Source organism: Pelobates fuscus, chromosome 10 (assembly GCF_036172605.1).
Source record: "Pelobates fuscus isolate aPelFus1 chromosome 10, aPelFus1.pri, whole genome shotgun sequence".
Classification (NCBI taxonomy): domain Eukaryota; kingdom Metazoa; phylum Chordata; class Amphibia; order Anura; family Pelobatidae; genus Pelobates; species Pelobates fuscus.
The window spans coordinates 102,448,279-102,468,178 of NC_086326.1; the positions used below are offsets into that span (position 1 = coordinate 102,448,279).

Genomic DNA, 19,900 nt, shown 5'->3' on the forward strand with positions numbered 1-19,900 from the left:
GGGCTGCACAAATCGCGGGGCCCACGAGAAAGCTGCTTTGGGCCCCCAGGAGCAACTGGGCCCGGGGCAGCTGCCCCGTTTGCCCCGCGTTAAAGACGGCCCTGACTGTACCTTAAAACGAACTCATCTAAATCTAAAAGATACATAACAGCACAGTTTAGTATTGGAAAATAATGCCCTCTTAGGGCCCTGTAGACGTTTATATAGCACTGAACCTTAAATCTGGACTATTTTGATGTCTTCATAATCACTCAAAGTTATTAAAATATTTACCCATAAAATACGAAGGGACGTATTTACTGTTACACACATGTCCCAATGATACCTGAGCTTAGTGGGAGTAGCAGTCCTGGGCTGGGAATTACCCAGATTAAAATGGTGGCCCTTGCTGTTTGGGACTAAAACAACATCTGGGAAAAGGAAGCATCATGCAACGCCAAGGAATAGTGACTACTAGACCTGAAAGCAGACCACCCCATGCTCCTAGAACAGGTACCAGTCACCCTCACAGTTGGAGATATCCACCAATGAGTAGTCTTAATGAAAAGTTGGTCAGAACCAGGATCTGATCCCTTAGCCAGATCATGATGAGGAGTGGATACAGTTACAGATTACCATCAGTTACCTCCTTTACATGGATGATATGAAGCTGTATGCCAGGAGTGGGTGCAGGGCAGTTGCAAGGATTTATGCTGCCCTAGGCAAACAAACATTTGGGGCCCCTTACACAGTTCACGGTAAAAGTGATTTTGAAAATGTGTACTAAGCAGGTTTAATATAGAAAATAAAATACACTATAAAAAAGCAGGGGGAAAGTGTGTTAAGTGAGTTAACTGCAAAATATTAGACTAGTGAGTTACATCATTATTAATCAACAGTGTCTGTATATTCAGTGTCATGAGCATTTGAGCATTTTTGGATACGCCAGCAATCCAAGGTATACTCTAAAAAGCTTTCCTTTAATAAATTATCCAAAAATTACATGAATAAAAAGCCAAATAGTTGATGTTTCGGTTCTGTAAAATAACCCTCTTTAGGACATGTTTAAAACAATACAATCAAATAAAATAATACTATTTATAAGGACAAGAGATAATCACTTTCCAGACACCTGAGCGCTTTTCGGCATGTTCCGATATCGAGGAACCATGTGCCACAAGCATTTATTAAAAGAAAACTCAAATTATACCTTAACGTGGACATTTGTACAACAGTGGGGCAGAGCACCGGGTAAAGTACAGAATAGTCGTTGGTTAGTTGGAGTACAAGACTTTGCGCATTTATAAATATATATATATATATAAACAAAAACTTTTAAGGGATAGGTAGTGCTCTTATAATAAAAATCCAGTGCAGCCTAGAACAACCTAAAGTGTGCTGTCACTCCTTACACTTAAATAGACACATGCGCAAAAAAACAAAAAGTGTTCAAGCGCACACAATGATTGGATATTATTTACCTTTTTATAATATATAGAGATCCAATTGGATGTAGTCAAAATAGAGGTCTCTACATAGATAAACATAAAAACCACAGTGCAATCTGTATTTAAATAAATAACAGAAGGAAAGGGAAAGTAACAAACTCACAATTTACAGAGCCCTTAAAGGATGGCTCTCAACTGTACAGGCTTTTTATCCACTACTGGGATAAACGTGAGGTCTTTGCTGGAATCGGAAGATTTCCAGAAGGAACAGGAATCAGATGCTTCATGGTAGAAAAAACTTTATTCCATGTACATACAAAGTAAACTTAAAAAAGCAGCAGCACAACACGTTTCGACCTATACAAAGGTCTTCCTCAGGTGAACTCTAGGGTAACAGTGCCCTACGTGCGGTTTATATACCCACAAACATAATTACAATTAAAACAGGTGTAACAATAATCCATCAGATCTAATATGGTCCGAACCGGATGTCAAGCGCCCCACTCAACATGGCTTTCGGTCATAGCTTTCGATGTTGGTTTCGGTCATAGCAAAGTCCCGAATGCCTCATCCAAGATAGCAGCGCGTCACTCAAACGGATATGTTCTTTTTTTATAGGCGATCATCTATGTCCATCAGGGGGCGGTAACGGAATGTTCCAATTTCATGTGTCTGTTATCTACTGGACACACAAATCCCAGTGTGGTGAATCACACATTTCCCACACAATGTTGTAGTATAAATCAAGTCCATAATAAGTCTACAATACATATAAGCATAAAAATACAAAAGAGGAAATAAAAAAGGGGAGAATTAGAGAGAGAAGCAATAATAATATACTAATATAAAAGTCCAAATAAAATACATATATAATAAATGTCTAAAATATATTTAAAAAAATACTAATTAATATATCTATACATATCTAAAATATACAAAAAAGACTGAAGGGAAAAAAAGAACCCAGAATTGTATAACCACTTAAACAAGAATCTTATAATATGGTAAAAGCTATAGAATGGAATTAATTTCAAAGGCTATATTTAACCCCATAGGGGTAAGAGTTTGTAGTTCAAAAATTAATTTGACTTCTTGTCTTCTAAGTTTCCTGGCTATATCTCCCCCTCTCCAATGAATGGTAGCTTTTGCTATAGCCTGGAACTCTAAATGTTTTGGATCTGATCCATGGCTTTCTAAAAAATGTTTGGACACACTGTGTTTAGTTAAACCATTTTTAATATTCCTAGCATGTTCACTAATTCTTATGTTTAAAGCTCTAGATGTTTTGCCCACATATTGGTAGCCACATATTTTTGGAGTGGCAGGTAATAAGGGATTTACATTTATAGCTTTTTAAAGTGCTGTTTGACATAATAAATTTTACTTTCTTGGTTCTTATATCAGTATTTTTTGCTTATATTAGTATTTTTACAGTATTTTGAGATTTTCAGATGATGAATAAATCTTAATAACATGTGATGTTACCAGTCTGTACACAATAAGAACACAAGAACACGAAACAGGCTGTGAAGCTGTGGAATTTTTTTCTAAAACAATCACAAGATATGTCAGATGTACAAATCCAATTTATTTTAGAGGATATTAACTTGATTTTAAAGAACAATTATTTTTTGTTTAGTGGTGACTTTCATCTTCAGATTAGGGGGAATGCTATGGGGACCAAGTTCGCGCCAAGTTACGATAATCATTTTATGGCTTTTTGGGAAAAATATTTTATTTACCAAGAAGGAGGCTATGGCGCGAATTTGGTCAGGTACAGAAGATATATTGATGATATTTTTATGATTTGGACCATATTAGGTCTGATGGATTATTGTTACACCTGTTTTAATTGTAATTATGTTTGTGGGTATATAAACCGCACGTAGGGCACTGTTACCCTAGAGTTCACCTGAGGAAGACCTTTGTATAGGTCGAAACGTGTTGTGCTGCTGCTTTTTTAAGTTTACTTTGTATGTACATGGAATAAAGTTTTTTCTACCATGACGCATCTGATTCCTGTTCCCTCTGGAAATCTTCTGATCCCAGCAAAGACCTCACGTTTATCCCAATCATGGATAAAAAGCCTGTACGGTTCAGAACCATCCTTAAAGGGCTCTGTAAATTGTGAGTTTGTTACTTTCACTTTCCTTCTGGTATTTATTTAAATACAGATTGCCCTTTGGTTTTTATGTTTATCCATTTTATGTAGAGACCTCTATTTTGACTACATCCAATTGGATATCTATATATTATAAAAAGGTAAATAATATCCAATCATTGTGTGCGCTTGAACACTTTGTTTTTTGTGCACGTTTCTATTTAAGTGTATGGAGTGACAGCACACTTTACGTTGTTCTAGGCTGCACTGGATTTTTAATATAAGAGCACTACCTATCCATTAAAAGTTTTTGTTTATATATATATATATATATATATATATAAAAAATATTTGAAATCCCCAGCACTCACGTGTACCATAAGCCAATGCCGGGCGCCAGTCCAAAGCTCCAAAATGATAAATAATCCAAATGAAATAGGCTGCTCTCCGGACTTAAAAAATTAAATCTTTATTAAAGTTGATTAAAAGCTACGACCAACGTTTCGGTCCCCGTTCGGGACCTTCTTCAGGGTCAAAATTCAGCAGGACAATACAACACATTACACATACTACCAATATATACCATTAATAATTAAGTAAACTACTCACCAAAAGTGTTTGCCGCCTAATCCGCCATCACCCAGTGTACTTCCGGGTATGCGCGCGCACCTCTGAACGTGCCCCGCCTCCCGTTACGTGATCATGCGTGTATTACTGCCTCGATCACCAGGAGCTGCGGTTTCTATGGTGATGATACACAAACGTGCATTATACATAAATCGGATGTGCTCCCAATTCCTAATACTATAAGGGGAACATAGTAAAGTGCTAAAAAGTGCATATTATGTATGAAACATAACCCTTTAATTCCTATGGTTATTAAATATAAAGTGTATAGACTTGTTTGATATAAAGTGCTTAAATTGAGTGTCTAGCAGCCGTTATTAATATATAAAGTGCCCAGTGTCAAAAAAGCTTCAAAAATTAGTGCTTAACGTGGATCAAACTAAAAAATAGTGCTGCCACATACCATATAACTCTAATCCTATGGTACATAAATCTATAATTATTTAAATACTATACATTCATACATATAAGATAAAAGCATTACTATTAAAAACTTTCTTAAACTTTTTTTAACTAGCTGGTTATCCTACAGAAAAGAGTGGTAAGAGATATTCTCGTTCAGTCCCAGAGGTGACACAGTATTCAATTGATTGATCCAAAACGCCTCTCGTTGAAGTAACAACTTGCCCCTATTACCCCCTCTCCGAGGGGGAGGGATGTGGTCTATCCCTATAAACTTTAGGGATGCCAAATGGTGCTTTTTGTCCAAAAAGTGCTGTGCGACGGGTTTATCTGTTTGTCCATCCCTGTACGCTAACCTTATGCTTGACCGGTGACCCCTGATCCTCTCGCATAGGGGTGTTTCAGTCTTGCCCACGTAATGTAAACCACACGGGCACACCAATTTGTAGATTACATAAGGAGTTTTGCAGGTAATGGTGTGTCTTATCTCATAGACCTTATTGGTATGTGGGTGATTGAACTTTTTTGCTGTGATCATGTGCCCACAGGACACACATCCCAAACATCGAATGCACCCCCTTATGTTGTGTTTGTCCACTTTGGAGTAACTTTCAACTGGGTCAGTATGCACCAACATGTCTTTGAGGTTCTTGCCCCTCCTATAGCATATCAGTGGTTTCTCCTTAAAAATCCTGGGCAAACTTTCATCCAAGGCGACCATCCTCCAATTGTCTTTGACAATCGCTGTAAATTCACTTGAGGTATTATGAAATGTCATCGGGAATACCATCCTCTGTATGGGATCCTTACTGGTAGGTACCGGAGCCATTTTAGCTTTCAACAGTGCCTGTTCCAACCCCCGACGGTCATAGCCTCTATCCAGGAATTTTTCAGCCATCACCTGCAATTGTAACTCAGCTTTACTCTTATCTGAATTGTTGCGTATAACTCTTTGGAATTGAGCCTTAGGGATGGATTTTTTCAACGGTACTGGGTGTGCACTGTCTGCATGCAGCAGAGTATTGCGATCTGTCGGTTTTGAAAATAATGTATGTTGTATTGCCTCAGATGCAAATGTAAGCTCCAAATCCAAGTACTGTACACTAACTTCACTAACATTTGCCGTGAATTTAATGGGTGTTTGCAATGAGTTGAGCTGCTCTATGATAAAATGTGCCTCACTGCAAGTACCTCTCCAAATTATCAGCAGGTCATCTATGAAGCGGTAGTAGCCAATGATCTTGTCTTTGTACGGAGTCAGAATGTATGTTTGCTCGTATACGTACATGTACGCGTTGGCGTACATGGGGGCCATAGCTGACCCCATCGATGTGCCCGCTATCTGCAAATACCACTTATCCTCAAATATGAAGTAGTTGTTATACAGTACCAGGGATAGAAGTTCCAATGTAAACTCAATCATAGGACCTTGATAAACCGTCGAGTCGCATAACACTTGTCGCATAGCATCGATTCCATCTATGTGAGGGATGGCCGTATACAGGCTGTTAACGTCCATGGTAATGAATACAGGAGGTTGGTCCCCAAATTCCAATGTCTGGATTCTACATAGAAGGGTCTTAGTGTCCTTGATGCAGGTATCCAACTCTTCCACAGGTCCTTTAAACATATGGTCTAACCACTGTGCTATGGGCTCTAAGATGCCTCCTATAGCGGACACTATGGGGCGTCCCGGAGGTTTCTGCATACTCTTATGGATTTTCGGTATACTGTATATGATGGGAGTCCGGGGGTGTTGCTTGTTCAAGAACTTATGTAGGTCCAGACTAATATATCCAGCCCTGAGGCCCATATCTGTAACATCACTGATCTTCCTTTGTATTTCAGCTGTAGGATCACCTGGCAAGAGACGATAAGTCTTCAGATCTTGGAGTTGATGATATAAATCCTCCGCGTAATCTGTGTAATTCATAAGGACTACGCCGCCGCCTTTGTCCGCTGAGCGGATGACAATAGTGCGGTCTTTTGATAGACTATCCAGGACTTGTCGCTCCTTTTTACTGATGTTATGTTTCTTTTTTCGCCGCTTAGATATTACTTCTTGTGTCATCTTGGATGTAGTTGCCAAAAATGTCCTAATGGACGGTTTATTAGATTGTGGATCAAACGTGGACTTGGATTTAAATTTCTCCAAGCCCCCTGACGTCGGCATTGGCTTATCTTTATTAATGTTATGAAAAAATTCCTTGAGTCTCATGTTCCTCCCGAATTGGAATAATTCAGTGTTCCACTTAAAGGGATTCACTACATTGGTAGGGACGTAGGATAGTCCTTTACTTAGGATCTTCTTCTCTGTGTCATTTAATTGTCTGTCTGAGAGGTTGAAAATAGGATTCACCTCCGATGCGGGGGTTTGCCTCCTCGCGCCATGTTTGACCTTGTGCCCTCTCCTGTTTCTGAACTGCATCAAGGACACTCAGACCCTTCTATGTAGAATCCAGACATTGGAATTTGGGGACCAACCTCTTGTATTCATTACCATGGACGTTAACAGCCTGTATACGGCCATCCCTCACATAGATGGAATCGATGCTATGCGACAAGTGTTATGCGACTCGACGGTTTATCAAGGTCCTATGATTGAGTTTACATTGGAACTTCTATCCCTGGTACTGTATAACAACTACTTCATATTTGAGGATAAGTGGTATTTGCAGATAGCGGGCACATCGATGGGGTCAGCTATGGCCCCCATGTACGCCAACGCGTACATGTACGTATACGAGCAAACATACATTCTGACTCCGTACAAAGACAAGATCATTGGCTACTACCGCTTCATAGATGACCTGCTGATAATTTGGAGAGGTACTTGCAGTGAGGCACATTTTATGATAGAGCAGCTCAACTCATTGCAAACACCCATTAAATTCACGGTAAATGTTAGTGAAGTTAGTGTACAGTACTTGGATTTGGAGCTTACATTTGCATCTGAGGCAATACAACATACATTATTTTCAAAACCGACAGATCGCAATACTCTGCTGCATGCAGACAGTGCACACCCAGTACCGTTGAAAAAATCCATCCCTAAGGCTCAATTCCAAAGAGTTATACGCAACAATTCAGATAAGAGTAAAGCTGAGTTACAATTGCAGGTGATGGCTGAAAAATTCCTGGATAGAGGCTATGACCGTCGGGGTTGGAACAGGCACTGTTGAAAGCTAAAATGGCTCCGGTACCTACCAGTAAGGATCCCATACAGAGGATGGTATTCCCGATGACATTTCATAATACCTCAAGTGAATTTACAGCGATTGTCAAAGACAATTGGAGGATGGTCGCCTTGGATGAAAGTTTGCCCAGGATTTTTAAGGAGAAATCACTGATATGCTATAGGAGGGGCAAGAACCTCAAAGACATGTTGGTGCATACTGACCCAGTTGAAAGTTACTCCAAAGTGGACAAACACAACATAAGGGGGTGCATTCGATGTTTGGGATGTGTGTCCTGTGGGCACATGATCACAGCAAAAAAGTTCAATCACCCACATACCAATAAGGTCTATGAGATAAGACACACCATTACCTGCAAAACTCCTTATGTAATCTACAAATTGGTGTGCCCGTGTGGTTTACATTACGTGGGCAAGACTGAAACACCCCTATGCGAGAGGATCAGGGGTCACCGGTCAAGCATAAGGTTAGCGTACAGGGATGGACAAACAGATAAACCCGTCGCACAGCACTTTTTGGACAAAAAGCACCCTTTGGCATCCCTAAAGTTTATAGGGATAGACCACATCCCTCCCCCTCGGAGAGGGGGTAATAGGGGCAAGTTGTTACTTCAACGAGAGGCGTTTTGGATCAATCAATTGAATACTGTGTCACCTCTGGGACTGAACGAGAATATCTCTTACCACTCTTTTCTGTAGGATAACCAGCTAGTTAAAAAAAGTTTAAGAAAGTTTTTAATAGTAATGCTTTTATCTTATATGTATGAATGTATAGTATTTAAATAATTATAGATTTATGTACCATAGGATTAGAGTTATATGGTATGTGGCAGCACTATTTTTTAGTTTGATCCACGTTAAGCACTAATTTTTGAAGCTTTTTTGACACTGGGCACTTTATATATTAATAACGGCTGCTAGACACTCAATTTAAGCACTTTATATCAAACAAGTCTATACACTTTATATTTAATAACCATAGGAATTAAAGGGTTATGTTTCATACATAATATGCACTTTTTAGCACTTTACTATGTTCCCCTTATAGTATTAGGAATTGGGAGCACATCCGATTTATGTATAATGCACGTTTGTGTATCATCACCATAGAAACCGCAGCTCCTGGTGATCGAGGCAGTAATACACGCATGATCACGTAACGGGAGGCGGGGCACGTTCAGAGGTGCGCGCGCATACCCGGAAGTACACTGGGTGATGGCGGATTAGGCGGCAAACACTTTTGGTGAGTAGTTTACTTAATTATTAATGGTATATATTGGTAGTATGTGTAATGTGTTGTATTGTCCTGCTGAATTTTGACCCTGAAGAAGGTCCTGAACGGGGACCGAAACGTTGGTCGTAGCTTTTAATCAACTTTAATAAAGATTGAATTTTTTAAGTCCGGAGAGCAGCCTATTTCATTTGGATTATATATATATATATATATATATATATATGGGTGTAGAAACAATCACACTCCTGGGACTTGGTTGAAGTAGTAAAATTTAGCTTTTATTTATTCCATATAAAATATCAACGTTTCAGCTCCAACATGGAGCTTTCATCAGGACAGGTAACATGTAACAAATGTGCAGACAAGAGAATATATACCCCAGATCCCTCCAAAACAAACTGAACACTCAAATTAAATTAAATATGCACCACAGGAGTGTACTTACTGAATCAGTGTCTGGATGTAGCACAGCTGGCCATGGCTGTCTCCCACTCTGCCCTTGTATCTGCATAATTGGGGCTCAGAGGGAAGGGGGGAGGGGAGTGTTTGTGTTCCAACCATTTCCTGGCAATATCCAGTATGCATGGTTTGAGGTTACCGTGATTACAAACAGAACTTTAACTCTCATCATCCTTAGCCAGCGGTGTTGCCCAGGTACTTGATTCAGTAGTGTAAAAAAGCTTGTATAAATAGAAAGTTACTAAGCAGTTAATTATTAAAAACAAATACTCGCAGGACAAGATGGTGAATCACAGAGCTAACAAATTATTAGTATAATAGACGGATAGTTAGAATGCATCTTATCTATAAGGGAAGGACTTGGTGGGAGTAGCAACAGAGTACCGTCAACCTTATAGTAATAGCTTGTACTGGCACTTTTTTAAGTGGCAAAAATGTTTTAGTGCTAAGACAACATAACCTCAACAGAATAGCTATAGCATGGTAATAGCAATAGGAATGAGTTGGTACAGGACTTGACACACAGTGACTATTTGAAAATAGTAACATAATATAATTGTACATATTAGGCATATTGAGCTGGACACATAATGACATGGTATTGTCAATACAGTAGCTAACACATGTAGCAACAATTAATATACTGGAAGTGTTGTCACATTAAAGTTTAGCACACCATAGATAAGTAGCAGATGCTAAGTATAGACATAGAGGAATTATCCTAAAAATACTGATAAGGCACATTTTTCATTGAGACCCTTAGGGTGGACAGTATTCAAAGTTTTAATCCAATAGACTTCCCGTTGAAGTAAAAGTTTCTTACGATCTCCTCCTCTGCGAAGGGAGGGGATATGGTCTATAGCCATAAACTTCAACGTTGGAAGGGGGTGTCCAAATGCCAAAAAGTGTTTGGCCACAGGGAGGTCAGCCTTATTGTCCCTATAGGCTATGCGGATATTAGAACGATGGTTCCTTATGCGTTCTCTTAAGGGGAGATCTGTCTTTCCTATATAGGACAGTCCACAGGGACACAGCAGCTTGTAGATTACAAAGTCTGTAGTGCAAGTGAGTCTATGTTTGATAGGGTATCTCTTCCCTGAATGAGGGTGAGTGAAGTATTTACCTGGTGACATGTGACTACAGGTGACACAGCCCAGACAGCGGTAGCAGCCCCAGTTAACAGATGTCTGTTCCTTGGTGTAACAGTGCACTGGATCTGTTTTGACAAGAAGATCCTTCAGGTTCCTCCCTCTTTTATAACACATCATGGGGGGATTGTGGAAGACCTCTGGTAGGCTCGGGTCACGTTCTAGGATGCGCCAGTTGGACCTTAGTGCATTTTGTAGACTGTTGGACGCTGTGTGGTACGTGGTTGGAAATACCAGGCGTGGAATATTTTTGGTATTCTGTCGTGCTGGCTCTTGACTTTTAATCAGTGCTTGTTGTAAGGTTGATTCTTTATAGCCTCTATCTCTGAATTTGGTCCACATCTCTTTGATCTGTTTTTGGGTATTCACAGGATCAGAATTGTTGCGCACTACCCTCATAAATTGAGAGAGTGGTAGTGATTCCTCGAGTGGTTTCGGGTGGAAACTGTCTGCTTTGAGTATTGTATTTCTATCTGTTGGTTTGGTATAGAGGGTGTATGCCAATTTGGACTGGTTCTTGTAGATGTGGACGTCGAGGAAGTCGACTTCTGTGGGGCTTGCTGTCATTGTGAGTTTGACCGGTGTGGGTGCTTCATTAATCGAATCTACCATAGATGTGATTGACTCCAAGTCCCCTCTCCATATTATAAACACATCATCGATGAATCGACGATAGAAGATTATATTTGCAGCAAAAGGTTGTAGGATGTGTAGGGACTCAAATACAAACATGTAGCTGTTGGCATACATCGGAGCCATGGCTGCCCCCATGGAAGTGCCTGATGTCTGTTGGTACCAGGTGTGTTCAAACCTGAAGTAGTTGGAAGTTAGAACGATCCTCAGGATTTCCAGTACAAATTCTATGGGGGGGCCTTTGTATACTGTGGAATTTTGAAGTACTTTGCGCATTGCTTCAATACCAGCTTCATGTGGGATTATGGTGTAGAGACTCTTGACGTCACATGTCACCAGGTAGGTAGTCATTATGTGTCCAGCTCAATATGCCTAATATGTACAATTATATTATGTTACTATTTTCAAATAGTCACTGTGTGTCAAGTCCTGTACCAACTCATTCCTATTGCTATTACCATGCTATAGCTATTCTGTTGAGGTTATGTTGTCTTAGCACTAAAACATTTTTGCCACTTAAAAAAGTGCCAGTACAAGCTATTACTATAAGGTTGACGGTACTCTGTTGCTACTCCCACCAAGTCCTTCCCATATAGATAAGATGCATTCTAACTATCCGTCTATTATACTAATAATTTGTTAGCTCTGTGATTCACCATCTTGTCCTGCGAGTATTTGTTTTTAATAATTAACTGCTTAGTAACTTTCTATTTATACAAGCTTTTTTACACTACTGAATCAAGTACCTGGGCAACACCGCTGGCTAAGGATGATGAGAGTTAAAGTTCTGTTTGTAATCACGGTAACCTCAAACCATGCATACTGGATATTGCCAGGAAATGGTTGGAACACAAACACTCCCCTCCCCCCTTCCCTCTGAGCCCCAATTATGCAGATACAAGGGCAGAGTGGGAGACAGCCATGGCCAGCTGTGCTACATCCAGACACTGATTCAGTAAGTACACTCCTGTGGTGCATATTTAATTTAATTTGAGTGTTCAGTTTGTTTTGGAGGGATCTGGGGTATATATTCTCTTGTCTGCACATTTGTTACATGTTACCTGTCCTGATGAAAGCTCCATGTTGGAGCTGAAACGTTGATATTTTATATGGAATAAATAAAAGCTAAATTTTACTACTTCAACCAAGTCCCAGGAGTGCGATTGTTTCTACACCCATATCTACCTTTGCCACAACCAGCACCGGGCACTACAAAAGTCTTCTTGGAGTGCAAGCTACTACAATGTATATATATATATATATATACACACACACACACACACACACACATAAATATATATTTATAAATGCACAAAGTCTTGTACTCCAACTAACCAAAGACTTTTCTGTACTTTTTGTACAGAATAGTCGTTGGTTAGTTGGAGTACAAGACTTTGTGCATTTATAAATGCACAAAGTACTCTGCCCCACTGTTGTACACGTTAAAGTATAATTGGAGTTTTCCTTTAATAAATGCTTGTGGCACATGTGTCCTCGATATCGGAACATGCCCAAAAGCGCTCAAGTGTCTGGAAAGTGATTATCTCTTGTCCTTATAAATAGTATTATTTTTTTTATTGTATTGTTGTAAACATGTCCTAAAGTGAGTAATTTTACAGAACCGAAACATTAACTATTTGGCTTTTTATTCATGTAATTTTTGGATCATTTATTAAAGGAAAGCTTTTTAGAGTATACCTTGGAGTGCTGGCATATCCATAATGCTCAAATGCTCATGACACTGAATATACAGACACTGTGGATTAATGATGGAACTCACTAGTCTATCATTTTGCAGTTAACTCACTTAACACACTTTTCCCCTGCTTTTTTTTTTATAGTGTATTTTATTTTCTATACTAAACCCGCTTAGTACACATTTTCAAAACTACTCTTATGTACTCCAATCCAAGCTCCAAGCCGACTTTTTCCTGTTTCCTCACTGGGAGTACTGCCAGTCTCCAGTCTGGATGTAATTAGGCATGGTGGGTGTCCCTCAATCGTAGTTTAAAACTCAACACTGAGTTTTAACCCATTCCTGGACAAAACCCTATTATTTTCTAAGTTAAGTGCATTTTCTCAGCTGAGTACGTATAGACAATATATATATTATTGTGTGAATAAAAGCACATTTCAGATTTGCAGCACCCGTGTTAAATATGAGTTTACATGCGTTGGTTTGGGGTTACCCAAGGTTGAACTCTTTGATGTCAATGTCAGTTAATTTTGCCTAGAGTCAGCTGGGATGGGGCATGACTAATTGAGGTCAGGGTTCTCACTGAGACTTAGCAATACTTGGGGTCATTCAGCCAAGTGAAAGTTTGGTTATTCACGTCACCTCCTTTGTTTACAGTGCCCACGTTTTACATGGGATGTAGCTAGGTTTTTATTAGGAGTGCCCCCATAAGACTGTGAGAGGTTAAGCTGCACCAGGAGGTGTCTTGTGTAACATGTCCAAAACATGGCTAATACATGGAATATTTTGGTAATGTGTTTAATGTATGCACATTTGGTGTAGTAATATCTTTCTGTATGGAGTAGATCGCAGCATACATTCAAGGGTAAAATATATAGCCTAATAATAGAGATTGGCTCTCACTTCTTTAACTTAATGTTCTTTTGCCAGAAGCAGCATTGAGGGGATCTAATGAAGATTAATAAATGTAATCTAGAGGCCCAGACTGCATGGGAATTTAAGGAAACTGCTGTTTCCCATCATTACACCTTACTACCATTCCTAAAAACAAAATAATGGAGTGGATAGGACATCTTTAAAGGCCCCTTGGTGTGATTGGGAGATAAGTAAATATCTATGCAGGTACACTAATTAAAGAAAAATTAAAGGATAGGATGAGAGGGTTTTTTTTTTTTTTAATTCTTTATTTTTGGTGCAAAAAAAAGGATTAACAAACAATCCTGTGGTGCTACGACAGCAGGCACAGGCGAAACAATGCATACATGTCATAGTGATATACAGTTGCACATTTTTGTTATGAAATAGAATAAGATGCTAGGGACACTGGTTGTAATTCAAGAAACACTTATATGTTATGTTGACAAGAGGTATTGTGGAGAGTGACCTGTCGTTCATAGTACCAAGCCGTGTTATCTGGTCACGCTAGTTCTAAGTAGTGTGCAGTGTAGCAAGCTTCACGCGGCCTAGAGAAACATTACTCTGTATTCGAGACATGCTAGGTTCATGTTTCTTTAGGTGTTGCTAGGTTTGCGCATTATAGGAATAAAATCGCTGTGTTAACAGGGCATGCTACGGTCATGCTTTACTAGGTATTGCTAGATTTGCCCTTGATAGAAATAAACATTGCTGTGTTAACTAGATATGTTAGGTACACGCTTCGTAAGGTTTTGTCTAGTTGCACATGATATATATAAACAGTGCTGCGATATCCTGACGCGCTAGGGTCATGCTTCATAAGGTTTAGCTAGGTTTACTTACAAACTAAACAAACATTGCTGCATGATCTAGGCACGCCAGGGTTCTGCCTTGTAAGGTATTCTTAGTTACACACATGGTATAGGTAAACATTGCTGTGTTATCTGGGCACGCTAGGGTTATGTTTCGTAAGGTTTTGTGAGGTACGTATATAGTATACATGAACATTGTTGTGTTATCTAGGCACGCTAGGGTTATACTTCGTTTTTGGTAGGCTTGCCCATAATATAAATAGACGGTGTTGCTGAATCTAAGTATGCTAGGGTCATGTGTTGTAGATAGTGGCTAGGTTCGTACAGAATAGAAGTACACGTTGTTATGTTATCCAGCTAAGCTGGGTGCAAGCTTCATAGGGTATGGTCAGGTTTGCGCGGAATATAGGCAATTATTGCTGTGTTATCTGGTCCCTCTAGGGGTATACCTAGTAAGGTATCGCTAGTTTGGCACATACAGGGTAGAAGGAGCATCACAGGTTTATGGCCCGATCTCAGTCAGCCGGTTCCTCCATTAGGAGATAGTAGGCCATGTGCTGCTAGTGTTATGGGTTCTGTGAGGAGCTCAGTGTGGGGCATAGCGGAGCAAAGGCTGGAACAACAATTCAAACGGGTAAATTAACTGGTGGAGCAGAAAAAAATAATAATAATTATCTCTGCTATAGTTAAGTCTTGTAGTCCCGGCTCTTGTGAGGAGCTCAGTGTGGAGTATAGTGGAGCAAGAACTGGTATAATAAGTCAAACAGGTAAATGAACCGATGGAGCAGAAAAAGTCAAAAAGTTGTCCCTGCCATAGTTGGGTCGAGCAGTCCCGGTCAGAGTCTGAACGTAAGTTCCATGTTCCATGGCTCTTCACGTCAGGTCAGCAGCAGGGGTTTTTGGTTTGGGCTGTCGCGGGACAAAGGTGGTCACCTTGTCTGGATTCCAGTTATGCCGAGACGTGGTGGTCCCGATGGGTGTCGTGGCTTGCATGGCGTCTTGAGGCAGACCTAATTTGGTCAGCAGGTCTCGAGCTCCCTGGAGGTCATACACCTCGTGTGTGTTCTCGCCTTGGGTGATCAGTAGGGAGCGGTTGAGGCGCCATCGGTATGCTGCGCCCTTTTGTTGGAGTAGCAGGGTGAACGGCCTTAGTGATCTCCTCCAGGCCGCTCAAGTCCGTGAAGAAGGTGAGTGTCATAGACTCGAAGGAGTACTGGGTATGATTTTTTGCAGCCGCCATCAGTGCCGCCCTGTCTTCCCTGCGTTGAAAGCGTATTATAGTGTCTCTGGATGCCGCTGTTGGGGCCTTGGCAGATTTGGGGATCCTATAGATGCCGTCTAAGCTGATGGTTTTTGTTTGCCTTGTTGGTAATAATGCCGCTATAAGTCGACGTGCGAAGTGTGGCAATTCCGCTTCTGGCATGCTGTCAGGTATACCCCTTATCTTTACGTTAGCTGCCCTGCGGGCGTCCTCTAGTGCGGCAAACCGCCGCTCGAATGCCTCCGTTTTAGATTGCATGTCCCTTATCTCTAGTTGCATAGAGGTAATTTGGGTCGCTGTGGTACTTGAGGCCTCTTCTAGGGTAGTCAGCCTCCCGTTGATTCCCTGGAGGTCTGTGCTGAGGCCCGCCATTTCTGTTTGGAGCGTGGTCTGAAGACTCACCAGCAGGGCTTTAAGCACCGCCGTGGTGACAGGGGCATTGTCGGGATCTTGAGGTTTGGGTGTAGTCGCTGGTAAGCTAGGAGGGAGAAATGTGTCTTCCTCCTGGGAGAAATCGTCTGACATGTCTGAGTAAGTTTCTGGGTATCCGGCCATCTTGGGCCTGGCAGCCCCATGAGCCTCTCTCCACATGGCTCCGGTGTCGAGGCCATGCCTTGGCTGGTCGGGCTTTTGCCCGTCTATGACCTGGGGTTTTATGCTGTTTTGGTCGGTAGGAACCAGAGGAATAGGCTTAATTCGTTGTTTGGTCGCGGGAGCTATTCCGCCATGCGACTTGTCCGCTCTGCTGCTTGGCTCCACCCCTGGATGAGAGGGTTTTTAAGCTGAGGGATGAAGCAGAGAAATAGTTTGCAACAATTGCCCAAACACATTGTACCCCAGCTACCCCTTTGTAATATATAGTGTAATTTACGGTTTGCAATATGTTCCCTATATACATAGACATAGTGTTTTTAATGCAAGTCAATGGAGAAAAGTATTCGATGATGGTTTAAATAGATAACCATACATCATCCCAATTCTAGAACTGTGAGGGTACGAGTTCAGTGAATATTTGTATCCCATTCTGTATGTGTAGGGGATTTTTGGTAGTTATTAATGTCTGATCATTTTAATTAAAGGATATTGAACATTGTAAGTGTATTGGGGGTGTACATCTTTTCAAAATAATTGCATTATAATATTGGGCACATCTTCCTCGTGTGATTTAAGATTTAATATCTCTATACTTTCCTAACCAACCGAATTGCTATTGTGTGTGTGTTTTTTTTCACACCAGTATTATTTATCTACTTAGTTTTTCCCAAGATTTCTTTGGCAACAAAGGACTTTTATTTAGGGTTTTGTAAGTGCATTTAGAAATAGAAATTCAGATAGAAAATAATTAGCAAATCAGGAAGAGGATGTAAATGCATATTATGTATATTCTAATTATTATCATATATCATTTATTATTATTTTTTATAGAAAGTGAACAGATTACACAGAGCTGAACAATATAAGAGCTCTAAACACATTTATGTTTAATTGGCATTATATAAACTCTCTTGGTCATTTAGAAAATTCTACTGGAGATTAGAAGTGGAAGGTGGTAGCCTTCTTAGAAGTGTTTTCTCTGTACAAATGATGAGAAATCAACCTCCAATTGTATTATTAAATTGAATTAAATACTGGCGAACAGAGAGAAACACAACATGTTTTTTTATTATGGGTTACATGTACGTGCTTTTTACTAAAGTGAGAATTCAAAGTGAAACCCAAGCAACATTTACCATGCAAGTTGAGTTTGCAGCATTGCTCTAGAGTCTATATACAATGGCCAAGAACAAAGAGGTAGACGGGGAGTTTCCCATGGTAACCTTTCCCTTCTTCTGAGCTAATGGTGTGTTCAGTTCAGTCATTGAATATACCGTAGTTTATTAACTGTTATGTTAATTACATTCCACACACATTGAAGGTGTTAAACTTCCTTCCCCTGTAACCTGTATAAGAATGGTGTTTAAAAAAGAAAAAAAAGCAACATACAAAATAGAACAACTTCCGATTGGGCAGAATTCTGTAACAACTAATTAAGATTTTGTTTCCCAATTCTATAAAAGCACAAGAATATGTGTTATGTACTAATATATCTGCTATGATTACAGTTGTATTACATGTTCCCAGTGTTACGATCGTACAATATAATGTGATACTAGTTTTAACTAATCATGTTTTAAGTGCAGTACAATGTATTATGTAATTCTAATATGCATTAAACCTACAATATTTACTGTTATTTGTCTTGTAAGCCAACCTTTCGTAGCATTATGCAGCTCAATACATTATTGCGTGCCGCTAGCCTTGGCACAAGAATATAACGTGTGCACGGTCCATTATATTAAAAGGTTTCCTCTCTTTTCTTTGTAGTGAGATGGAAATGTTCCCAGCAGAGGTGAAGACCGCTATCATTGTAATAACTCTTGTCAAACTCAGCAAAACCTCTTAACCTCTCTCCTGAAAAGTATTGCACCATAACACCAGCAGATCATTACCCCATCAGCCGTGTCTGCTAATATAATGTGCAGTATTGCTTGAATAACCCTATCACTGAGGCCATAGAGCCTTTTTACTATATAATCTGTATTATTGCTTGATTAACCCTATCACTGAGGCCATAGAGCCTTTTTACTATATAATCTGTATTATTGCTCGATTAACCCTATCACTGAGGCCATAGAGCTTGCTCACTATACAATCTGTATAATTGCTCGATTAACCCTATCACTGAGGCCATAGAGCCTTTTCACTATATAATCTGTATTATTGCTTGATTAACCCTATCATTGAGGCCATAGAGCTTTTTCTCTATACAATCTGTATCATTGCTTGATTAACCCTATCATTGAGGCCATAGAGCTTTTTCTCTATACAATCTGTATTATTGCTTGATTAACCCTATCACTGAGGCCATAGAGCCTTTTCACTATATAATCTGTATTATTGCTTGATTAACCCTATCACTGAGGCCATAGAACTTTCTCACTATACAATCTGTATTATTGCTTGATTAACCCTATCACTGAGGCCATAGAGCCTTTTCTCTATACAATCTGTATTATTGCTTGATTAACCCTATCATTGAGGCCATAGAGCCTTTTTACTATATAATCTGTATTATTGCTTGATTAACCCTATCACTGAGGCCATAGAACTTTCTCACTATACAATCTGTATTATTGCTCGATTAACCCTATCACTGAGGCCATAGAGCCTTTTCTCTATACAATCTGTATTATTGCTTGATTAACCCTATCATTGAGGCCATAGAGCCTTTTTACTATATAATCTGTATTATTGCTCGATTAACCCTATCACTGAGGCCATAGAGCCTTTTCACTATACAATCTGTATTATTGCTCGATTAACCCTATCACTGAGGCCATAGAGCTTGCTCACTATACAATCTGTATTATTGCTTGATTAACCCTATCACTGAGGCCATAGAGCTTGCTCACTATACAATCTGTATTATTGCTTGATTAACCCTATCATTGAGGCCATAGAGCTTTTTCTCTATACAATCTGTATTATTGCTTAATTAACCCTATCATTGAGGCCATAGAGCCTTTTTACTATATAATCTGTACTATTGCTCGATTAACCCTATCACTGAGGCCATAGAGCTTGCTCACTATACAATCTGTATTATTGCTTGATTAACCCTATCATTGAGGCCATAGAGCTTTTTCTCTATACAATCTGTATTATTGCTTGATTAACCCTATCACTGAGGCCATAGAGCCTTTTCACTATATAATCTGTATTATTGCTCGATTAACCCTATCACTGAGGGCATAGAGCATTTTCACTATATAATCTGTATCATTGCTTGATTAACCCTATCACTGAGGCCATAGAGCCTTTTCACTATACAATCTGTATTATTGCTTGATTAACCCTATCATTGAGGCCATAGAACTTTCTCACTATACAATCTGTATTATTGCTTGATTAACCCTATCACTGAGGCCATAGAACTTTCTCACTATACA

At 39.7% G+C, this 19,900-nt stretch overlaps 1 protein-coding gene across 2 annotated transcripts in view; it reads left to right on the forward strand.

The window, feature by feature from the left end:
- VSTM4 (V-set and transmembrane domain containing 4) overlaps positions 1–19,900 on the forward strand; it is a 57,486-nt gene that overhangs the window by 23,391 nt on the left and 14,195 nt on the right. For both annotated transcript variants that reach the window (XM_063434064.1, XM_063434065.1), the window contains exon 5: positions 18,276–18,300. In XM_063434064.1, coding sequence (XP_063290134.1) covers positions 18,276–18,300 — 25 coding nt within the window. The remainder of the gene's footprint in view (positions 1–18,275; positions 18,301–19,900) is intronic.